Source organism: Alosa sapidissima, chromosome 7 (genome assembly GCF_018492685.1).
Source record: "Alosa sapidissima isolate fAloSap1 chromosome 7, fAloSap1.pri, whole genome shotgun sequence".
Lineage (NCBI taxonomy): Eukaryota > Metazoa > Chordata > Actinopteri > Clupeiformes > Clupeidae > Alosa > Alosa sapidissima.
In genome coordinates, this window is record NC_055963.1 from 31072254 (window position 1) to 31083270 (window position 11017).

General features: G+C 40.9%; 1 protein-coding gene across 7 annotated transcripts; it reads left to right on the forward strand.

The window, feature by feature from the left end:
* Nucleotides 1-990: 990 nt before the first annotated feature.
* Nucleotides 991-10973, forward strand: mapre1b (microtubule-associated protein, RP/EB family, member 1b). 7 transcript variants are annotated; one of them, XR_006033044.1, is made up of 9 exons: nucleotides 991-1145; nucleotides 2077-2204; nucleotides 2402-2547; nucleotides 3381-3579; nucleotides 4202-4305; nucleotides 4419-4571; nucleotides 5238-5279; nucleotides 6715-7383; nucleotides 7793-7986. XR_006033044.1 is itself a non-coding variant. In XM_042099415.1 (8 exons), the coding sequence occupies exons 2-8, from the start codon at nucleotides 2084-2086 to the stop codon at nucleotides 9048-9050; spliced, it is 816 nt and encodes a 271-aa protein (XP_041955349.1). In that variant the 5' UTR covers nucleotides 991-1145; nucleotides 2077-2083; the 3' UTR covers nucleotides 9051-10973. The 7 variants fall into 7 exon arrangements, 5 of the variants coding, with proteins under 5 accessions (XP_041955349.1, XP_041955352.1, XP_041955350.1 ...); XR_006033045.1 differs by having other exon boundaries at nucleotides 7798-7986; XM_042099415.1 differs by lacking the exons at nucleotides 6715-7383; nucleotides 7793-7986 and adding an exon at nucleotides 9000-10973.
* The last annotated feature ends 44 nt before the right edge of the window (nucleotides 10974-11017 follow it).

The window sequence follows — 11017 nt, forward strand, 5'->3', positions numbered from 1 at the left end:
GGGCCTCTCACCAGCTCAGACCATCAATAGACACCCATCAAGTGCACCAGATGATTTGCTTAACAAGAACAGGCTAGTGCTATTGATGTTAAGTTGAATTATACATTATTAAATAAATTATCAATTACAGTCACATTAGAAGTTTCAATTCTCAGTTCAATTGACACACAGGGTGATCGTCTGATGGAGCCTTAATCCATGACGTGTTTCCGGTTGGAGAAATTACACTGAGAGCATAGAAAGTTTGAAAGCGAAAGCAAGCAGAAGACAGAGCCGGTGAGCGGCCCAATGCGAACGTCATTTCTGTGCCCTCAATCATAATTGCTACAGTTGTGATAACAGTTTTATTCACCACAAGATTATTTTTCACCCCTCAATTTTTGTCGCTCTATTCCTGAATCTGCGATCGATTTCATTCTTTATGCGCTCACAAAATTAAGGCAGCTAACTGACGCCATAAAGGTGCTTTGCAATTATTGTTGAATGAAGAGACACAGAGAGAAAGGGAGTCAAGAAGCAGTTGACAGTTAGAACAGGTGCAACTCAGTTTAATTGGCTTTTTTATGATGTAGTCGGCAATGCAAAGTCTATTATAATCTTGTTTTTTGTTAATATCTCAAAAAGTATCAACTTTACAAACACTTTAAGTTCAAATTAAGAAAAAGTGATCAGCGGAATAATAAGAAGAAACATCCTATAACAGTGCAGTGTGCACAGTAAATTACAATTACACAGAAACAAACTATTATCTATAGCCGAGTTGCAGCCTGTACGCTATCAGTTGAAAAAGGAGAATTGCTGATGTTTTATTTGTGTTCCTTGTTATGTTTTGTATCTCTGTGGACTAATGGAATGGTCATGATTACAAGTTAACCCATTTTGTCAACCACCCCAGAGTGATAAAGAAAATTCTCTCTATGGCTCTGCATGAACCGAACCACCCTATGAAAAAATGCCGCACCCTATGAACATGCTCAGACCTACGTTACTCAGCTACGTGGTGACGCCATTTGCCGCAAACACACCGCGCAGTATATAGCATCTCCGGCTGTATGTATCACAGGAAGACCCGCCGGCAAGAAATACTAAGAGAGGAACGAACAGTGTCTTTTCTTTACATAAATTGACACATCTACAACAACCAGGTAATAAATACAGGTGATGTTGAGGTCAATGATACGAAAACTGAATGGATGCGTTTGGACGATATCAAAGCGACTTTAGCATGTGTACAAACTGATCTTGAATTAGGAAACTAGCTATCTAGCATTAGCCTTCTAGACTGAATGTAGGTGAGTGAGCTAGCTATAGATAGCTAAGTTCGCTAACAGGAGGGTGGGGAATTTTTTTGTACCTTTTTGTAACGGCTTACAGTTTAATACAGGCTGCATCTTCGTTCCATTACCAAGTGGCAATACCTTAAATCACTAGTTGCAGTGGGTTGAGTCTGTATCTAATCATAACGCATCTTAGATTAGCCACCCACTCCGCGTTGCTAGCTAATGTTAACTTGGGTCGCTAACGTAACGGTAGTTATAATCATCATTAGCTGGGCAGCTAGCATCACGTTAAAGTTAACTCGTTAGAAATATGTCCAACCGTTAGGCTTAGCCCAGCGGTTTGCGTCGAATAAGTTGAACAACTCCCTCTTTCCAATGAATGCCCCAGCTGTCCTAAACCGGCTCAACGTCATTAGTCGGCCTCACGAGTATAATAATCCGCTCCATTTAGCTAGCTGGCTGGCTACATCACCATGTCTTCTCTTCAGTTAGCAAGCAATCTAGCTAGACTGAACAACCAGTGAGTATCCTGATGATTGACACATGCCCCATGGAAGTAGCCTAATCGTGTGCGCAGTGAGCCAATGCCAGAAAGGCACAACACAAGCAATTATCATTAAGTGGTAATGTTTTTCGTCTCTGTCCAACCGCAGGTTATATTAATGTTTCGCAATGACCGCATGGAGGAATACATATCTGACTACTTAAGCAGTCGAACAGAATTGGCTTTGCACCTTGCTCTCAGTCTTGCCTTGAATTAATCGCAGTTATTTTTTTCTCTGCTCCTATATTGCAGCTTACATATGGCGGTGAATGTGTACTCGACCTCTGTGACCAGCGACAACCTGAGTCGCCATGATATGCTGGCGTGGATCAATGAGTCCCTACAACTCAACCTGACCAAGATTGAGCATCTGTGTTCAGGTAAGCGAGACACTAGGCTTCCAGGAAGGTTGACAACATAGGTGGTAATGAACTCCAATGATCTAGGAATGGTCAGCACTGATGATGTTTTCAGGATGCAAGTGATTTTGCGTTGGTGATCTACATTACTTCTCTGTGAATTGTACATAATATTGCCCTCTCATGTCATTCATTCCCCTATAAATACACTTTTCTAGGTGCCGCATACTGCCAGTTTATGGATATGCTGTTCCCTGGCTGTGTGCCTCTGAAGAAAGTTAAATTTGCAGCCAAACTAGAGCATGAATACATTCATAACTTCAAGGTCCTGCAAGCTGGTTTCAAGAGAATGGGTGTTGATAAAGTAAGTTGAGTGCTATTTCAGTCACCATTACACTAGTATTTGAAATCAAATGTAAAAACCTGTAAAGCTCATTTACAAATATCTCACCTGAATGCCCTCAAAGTTGTACCTCTGTATTCATTTTAGTAAGCACTGTGAAACAACTCACAGTTCAGCTCAGCTATGCATTTGCGTCTGCTTAAGACAGTTGTATGTTGTGTATGTTTGGCTTGGTGTTTTGAGTGCATTATAATCTAAGCTTTTCACGTGCACCTCTTAAGGCAGAATACAATTATGTTTTAGAATTTGTGTGACTTGTCAGACTTGCTTACTTTTGCTGCCCTTTTTCAGACATCTGCACTGCCTGTAGGGCTTCTGTTAAATGTTCTCTGATCTTGATGTCCTATTTGTGTGCACTCTCAATGTCCTATTTGCTTGCGTCTGTCTGAAGGGCCCTTATGATGTCAGTTATAGGTCTTCATGGTCCAGCAGCATCCTAATTGTGTTTATCACAGAGTAGCTCTGGCTAAATGATCTGAGATATTCTTTTGCTCTTTCACACATTTTCTGAGACAGAGGAACAAGTCAGATGGGCATCCCAGACAGACGGGGCTCTGTTTTGTAATTAATTGTCATTCAAATGTTGGCCTTGATTACGGTTCCTTGTTTACGCTGTCAATTATGCAAGAAGGATATGGGAGCTTAATCTGTGTGATCTCAGCCTGACCCCAAATGCACTATGAATGGACTACTCCCGTCCTCAGTATGTTTTGGAGACCAAACTGTGTAGCACATCAAGTCAGAAGTCTGTGTTTTCTAGCATTCTGGTCACATTCATGTCCTGTTCTCTCCAGATTATCCCTGTGGACAAGTTGGTTAAAGGCAAATTCCAGGACAACTTTGAATTTGTCCAGTGGTTTAAAAAATTCTTTGACGCCAACTATGACGGCAAAGATTATGACCCAGTGGAGGCGCGTCAGGGTCAGGACTCTGCACCTGTGTCCAGTCCGGCAGTGCCAGCCCTAAACAAGCCCAAGAAAGTTATGGCTGCTGGTAAGTTTACCTTTAATATCCATACAATACAATATCCATCTCCTCCCACATGAGTAGTTTTCACTGACTGATGTAACTCACTGCCTGAAAGCAAAATGTCCAAGATTGATTGAAACTGCTTCACACACCTATTATAAAGAAAACTTTCACAACTTTGTGATTTAGTTAATTAGATGGATTGGTTAGTTAATAACTTTCATGTGTGATGAATGTATAATGGCATACTTTTTAGGGCTTTTAAACATTTAAAAAAAAAAAAAAATCTAATTAATTACGTACTCTGTGATTTAATTACATAATTAATCAAAATAAATCACATGCATCCATTTTTGCCATGAACATATTTTATAAAAAAAATGTATACAGATTCAAAATTTGGCAGATCATTGAATCTATGAATAGCCAAACCGGCATTTTAGACTTTAAAGCAATCAGTTTCAGGTTTTTTTGGTGACTCAAGCTCCCCTTACAGTGGCAAAATATTTGTATATTTTACTTTGCCATTGTAGCCTAAATAGCCTACCTTTCATAGCTTAATCATTTTGTGTAATGGCATCATTTTGAGAATTGTTAATTATGACCTCCCCTGCTCCACATATCAATTCTGATTGCTCTTCTGCAGCTCCCCAGCGCCCTGCTGCTAAGGTAGCTCCCAAGATGGCACCTGGCTCAGCAAGGAGGCCAGGTGGCAGTGGTGATGAGGAGCGGGCAGAGCTTGTCCAGGAGGTACATCCACCTGCCATTGAACACATGCTTAATGTTTCCCACCCTTTTATGCTGTAGTTTCATGGCTTAAATCACAGGTTTATTAATGGTTTGTAAAAATTCTCTTCACACAGCTTAATCTACTGAAATCAACAATCCAGGACATGGAGAAGGAGAGGGACTTTTATTTCGGCAAATTGAGAAACATTGAGCTCATTTGCCAAGAGAAGGAAGGAGAAGGGGACCCCACGCTCCAGAGGATTGTGGATATTCTCTATGCCACAGATGTGAGTGTGATGACTAAGATTGTTTTTAGTTAACTCATGCTACTGATACAGTCCCCGTGGGGGCAGAATGGGTGAGCCTGGGGCAACCTGCCAAGTTTTGAGTTTGGGTTTGGCCCAGAGCAACACTTGAAGTGGCAGTTTACCCATATCTTCTCCCTATTTCTCCATGATTGATGTATGCACATGCCAAGCACCCAACATGGTGTGAGACAGATGCAAACTCGTTCCCTTTTTCAGCGAAATTCACCTTTTTGGTATAAAAGAATAGGTCACTTATGATATTTGTGCAGATCCAACTAGGGGGTGGTGGAAGACTACAAGTAGTAGAGACCCAACCCTTCTCTACCTCTGATTGGGTGTGACCCCTAGCCTAGCTGACACTAAACCAATTCACAATTGAGAAAAGATCTGGACATTTGGTTTATTTCACCACTGGTGAAATTAAATTTCCATTGTTCATTAAGCTCTTACTGAATACCTTTGGAAGTACAGCAAACGTGTAGACAAAGTTTTTGAATGCAGTTGTTTACTCTATTTCAAAGATAATTCATGTTCTAATTGCTTAATACTAACCCCATCAGGGTAGCTATTGGTTGTGTACAAAGCAGTCCAAACCACCTCCTGTCATCGTTAAAGGCTGCCCCATTTTTTCCCTTTATTTGACAGGATAGTGAGATGATGACTGCAATTGAGGGAGGGAGAGAGATGGTGAGTGGGTTTGAGAAATGACCTTATGCCGGACTTGAACCTGGGTCCTCATGGGCACTGAGCCTGTCGCCAACACTACCACTGCGCTACGGTTCTCCTAATGTCAACTTTTTTTACCCCTCACCTGTTTGCATACATGATTGGAAAGAACATGTTTTTTTTTTTTTTTCCCAAGAGCATATATACATTATAGGAATAGGAAAAACTATATGGTCCACATGGAATTTTAGTGCAGTTTGGCATCAGGTCGGGTCGTAAGCAAGTTAACTGGTCAGGCCTGTAGTGATTACAAACGGCCTTCAGTTTCTTAGTTTAAAAGAAATAAATAGACTAGTCTTCTGGGTTCTTCCACACTGATTTGGTTTACGTGTCCTTGCTGATTGCCTTGCTTTAAGGGTCTTTGTAAGCATTGATTTTTCAGAAGCATGCGAACCCAGAGGCTTAATAGAAAGTCATGCACACATATGAAGGTGGAGAGCAAATTTAGAAAAAAAAAGGTTTCTAAAGGTTCATCACACATTTGAAAATGGCAAATTCAAGCCTCTTCAATGGTTAATCTGCATTTGAAAATACTTTTGATGTCCAATATCTAGCCGGTGACATTCTGTGAATGGCCAGAGCTCACAGCAGTCTTCTTGGATTTTATGTCCATTTTTGTATGCTTTTGTCATTAACAGGCTGATCCAGATTCATGGTATGAATACAGTTGTATTTGTGCCATTTTGTTGTGTAGATTTGCTGATTTTGTGAATGAATTAATCTCTACCTGGTATCATTCTTCTTCATGGCAACACTGGCATTAAATTGGCTAGATGTGATAAACAGTCTTCACTGAACCTGCACTATGCTGAATCTTCTATGCAGCAGGTGGCACCCTGATGGTGTTATGCCAAATACCTTTTAATCACTGATGACCAAGGTTTCATGAAGGTGTCATTTTGTTTGTAAGAACAGGTGCAGCAGTACCCCTGCACTCATCATGAATAAAATCCATGGCTCAACCCTTCTTCTACCTTAGAGGAGGTCAGGCTACAACGGTCTTGTTTTCAGTGGCCATCAAACCAATGGTCTTCAATGGGTAGCAGTCATGTTTCATTAAATGCTCTATTGATACTTGCTACTCAGAAGTGTTATGCTGCTTTTACAGCAAACAAACAGAACTTGTGGTTATCTTGAGTAATCATATAGGCCCCGTCTTTATAGATTTCTGACATTTAGAAATTGTTGACCTGCATCAATTAACGGAGATGTTGACTGTTTAATAATTGATCATAAAGGAAAACCACTTGAACGGTTTCCTAGCATCAATGAGTACATGCGAGAGCTGAGTCATGCATACCTCACTTGCTGTCTTCCAAAGGGTAACATCTTTGTGGAATTTGTAGAGGATGTCCCATCTTGTACTGCTTAAAATTTTGACTTTCCGTATTTTCAGAGCAAGTGAATACCAAGTCCATCAGCTGGCAAAATACAGCATGACAAAACAAGATAGAACCGCAATATCCTCTGGACAAGAAATTGGTTTGCAGTATAGTTTGATGTTAAAAATAAAGCTGCTTGATAATGTAAATATTGTTTTATAGAAAATAAAGATGTAGTAAAAGTGTGTGAAGGGATTGGAAATGAGTTATTGAAGTGTAGCCTCATAGCTGCTTATTCATCCACATTATGGGAATTAGCTGAGGTGTAACATGTAGAAAGGTCGTAAATGAACAAGACATTCATTCATTCGGATGTAGGCTACAGCAGGAGTCTCCAACCCTTTTTTCCTCCGAGAGCTACTTTGACAAAATGGACATGGCCAAGAGTCTTTTTTTCTCCGAGAGCTACTTTGACTACATGGACATGGCCAAGAGCTATTATATTAATAGTAGCATGCCATAGTCTGATGATACCAGACTCTGACTTCAACTGATTGAGCGGAAGTACATAGACGGGCGGAGCCAGGCTAAGCATGCCATGTATTTACATAGCTGATCTCCACCCAAAACCGCTGAACATTTACCTTCTCTCTTTGTAGAATTTGAACGTGTTTCCCAAGTGACTGGGTTATCAGATTTATGAACCTTTTCCTCAAACCTTTTGGAGAGCTACTTAGAAACAGGTGGGGAACTACTGGTAGCTCACGAGCTACCTGTTGCTGGGCTACAGCATTCATGCAGGCTACTTAACACGTCTCTTATTTTTTTTTCATGTATTAAGGGATTAGTAGCCAGTTGCAGGGTGTTGTAAACCGAGTGTAATTTGGACTTGAACACAGTTTAAAGGATACCTCAGTGTTTTCTAGTTTATGCATTGATGCCATACTGCATTGATGCCATAATACATTTTGACTGATCCCTCCACATGTAAAAAGGCAACTTGGCCTCAATTTTTGACTTTCATCGTGAAACATTGTAAGTGAAGGCCTTAAAGCAGATTCTGGACAGTGGCTGCTGTACCACATCATGGCATAGTAACACTGTTGCTGTTTAAGTTGGCAAATTGATGTGATTTTTTTCCGTTTGACCTAGAGCAGCACAGGTATCAGTCTTTCAGTCAGGTGACTAACAGTGAATAAAATCAGGCTAAGGCCTCTCTTGGTTCCTGTTCGGCCTGCACTTTGCTTGACCTAGGCTACTTGAGGTGAGTGACGTACTTAAGACTGGATGGTTAGTAGCCTAACCGCTTAGTCCATATTGCACTATAGGCTCATTAAAAGTACTAAGGCTCAAAAATAGGGAATGTTCAATTATGGGAGACACTTGCTAGTCTACAAGTGTAGTTGACTACTTTCTAGTTCTTTGCTGTTGTACTGTGTGTGTGGTGGTTGGGTGTGTAGAAACCAGAATCGGATGGAAATTGTTTAAATTGGTTCATAATGTCATATCTTGAGATGTCACACTATGATCTTGTAATGTCAAACTATGTTTGCAAGATATGGGCTGTCAGTGCTAAACTAAATTCTACATTGTGAGAAGAATTCCTGTTCCCATTTCTGTGCAGGATTCAGTATTGCATTGGTATTTATGCTAACTGCTACAACTTCAGCTTAACTGTTCTTGTGAACACCTAAATTATTAAAGCATTCCTTACTGATTGATCTGCTAGGGATTTTGTAGGCTGACGGAATTCTTAGCAGGGCACAGGGCAGCTGAACTTGAGGGATATGGTCTTGGCAGCATCAGGGGAAGGGTCTGGTCCTACTCTTAACAGCTGAAAAGTTGTCGGGGTTGGGGGGGGGGAGGAGTGTCCGTCTCCGTCTCCACCAGGGGCTCAGGATTTGGAGGGTTAGCTTTAGCCAGTTAGCATTCCAGCTGGCTGCCACATGCTCACTTTTGGTACCATTTTTTGGAATCGAGCCAATTAGGTGTCCCAATTCCGATGGCTGCAAATCGTCATGTGTGGATTGGTGGTTCAGCTGACAATATCCTGCTCCCAGCAGGAAATTGCCAGCTCAACCACCACTCTGCAGTAATAACACTGTTGACTCCATCTGTAATGTGGCACCTAATTGGCTAATTCTAGCTCCATGAAACGCCATTTTGAAAAAGATGGTTGCGGTGAATTTCAAACTTTTGACTGAAGTAGCTAGTCTAGCATGGGCCATTGAAATTAATGGGTGTACTATACTTCCTCCCTCTCCAGTTCTACAATGTCCGTTCATGGTGTCAATCAACTAACATGGTTATCAGCTAAATCCTGTTTCCCCATTTGATTGATCTCTCCTCTTTTTCCCAGGAGGGCTTTGTCATACCGGATGCAGAGTCAGAAGACCAGGAGGAGTTTTAATGACTCAAACTGGACCCAGCATCACTCCCCCTCACCACCAACCACCTCCTTTTTCTTCTGGACACCCTGCCCCACGGCTGTTTAAAAGAGAAATTAATCCCGAACGCACCCTGCCTTTGGGAACTAGTCTTTCCAAATGAACTGTTGCATCATACCACGCTCTAGCACCATGCAGCAGTGACGAGCTGAGTTTGAAAAACCCCCCTCTGGCAGCTCTCCGGCCTTCAGTGTGGAGCTCAGGGACAAGATGACCACCATCTTAAGTTCCGCCCCCTGATGAGAGCAGAGGGTTGTTTGTCTGTAAGATTCAACTTCCTGTTGCGTTTTCTCTTCCTTTTTTTTGTTTTTTTTCCCGCAAGATCACAGTATCAACTTCAGTTGGACCTGCAATGTTAAGTCAACCTAGAGTCACTCATCTTTTAAGTTTTGTCCTCAGTTTTCTGATTTACATTTATGAATTTCTGGTATGAATCATGAAAAGGTTCTTGTTATGTTTTTGCTGTTTTCACACAGAATGATGTTATCACAGTAGTGGTTCTTAACTTTGTATGCAGAAGTACCATCATGTGTTCTGCTTTCAATCTTTTGGGCCCATACAGCTTGGTTAATGTAGTTCCTCCCCTTTCAACCTGTCTGCCTTGTCAACATTAAATGCAGTTCTTGGAGATTTCGTCAGAAATTTGTAGCAGTTTTAGCAATTTTAGCAGTCAGGTTAGGAGACACCCAATCATGGGACTGAAAAAAAGCCTTCTTGCCAAAGCATTTGATGCATTGTGAAAGATGATGCAAGACTTGGGCATGTGTTTTTGTTTTTCTCATAGCAAACTAGAATCAGTGGTCACTGGTACATTCTTTGGCCGAAATATGCCTTTGCAAAAGAAATACTGCCAGTCTTTGTACAAAGGCCAGCAAGTTGGAGAATTTTATACCCATTTTGAAACTGCCTTGCAAGTGTTTCCTCATTAAATCTGATCCCTGTCCCCTAATTAAGACTGGAGTGGTGTGGCTTTTGAATGTTGCTTTTATTTTTTTTTTCCTTTCCCGATAGATGTCAGGGTGTCTGCTCATACTACGGATGTCCGATATTAATTAGTTGCCTTTTAAAAGAGTATAATTTTCTAGTGTTAATTTCACTGACTATTTAAGAAGTTAATTTCATTGGAATGTATCAGAAGGAAATGTTGGTTCATCTGTGTGCCATCTTTTATTTTTCCCCTTCAGGGAGCATACCTCTGCAATCAGATATGTTTAACTGCTTTTGACCAGTGCAGTAGCAACCCAGGTCAAACCTGGCCAAGTTCTTTCTCTCTACAATATCATGTGAGTCCATGTTATTGTGATATCAGGTTATTTTCTTTATCTTTTTTTGAGACTTAGTAAGAAAAGTTCCTTCCATTGATGTTTGTTTGGGACTTAAAATGGAAGGACGTCTTGCTTAAGCACAATCATTTCAACATTAACAACTTCTGGAGGTGCTGATGTCTCCTGGTGTTACCTGTTGCACCGGTGTGGTGTATTCTGTGCCAATTTGACCTCCCACTCCTGTTTTTAAAATCCATTTTGTTGTGTGTGCGTGTTTTTGTAGTTTTGAGATCTTCAATTATTATTATTATTATTATTATTTGAAGGGAGGTTGAGCCAAGGAATGCACATTAGAACAACCCCATGTTCTTCTGGTGTGAAAGGTGAAGGTGGGCTTGATTGCCTCCTGTGGCCTTCTGGAACAATCTGCAGAGAGATGCTTGTACACTGTGGGGCCAATGGCCACAACTGCTTTCATTTTCTTTTTCTATCTTTTGTATGCTCACACGCTCACTCTCCTTTTGTCCCCTTTTGTACTTGCAGGTTGTTAGGTTTTTCCTTTTTAAATAGTATTTACTGAAGGCTGTTTCTTACAAACAATAAATCTGTATTTACATGTGAGCTGATGTGCTGGTTTTATTTGTGTGATTGGTCTTTAAAAACAG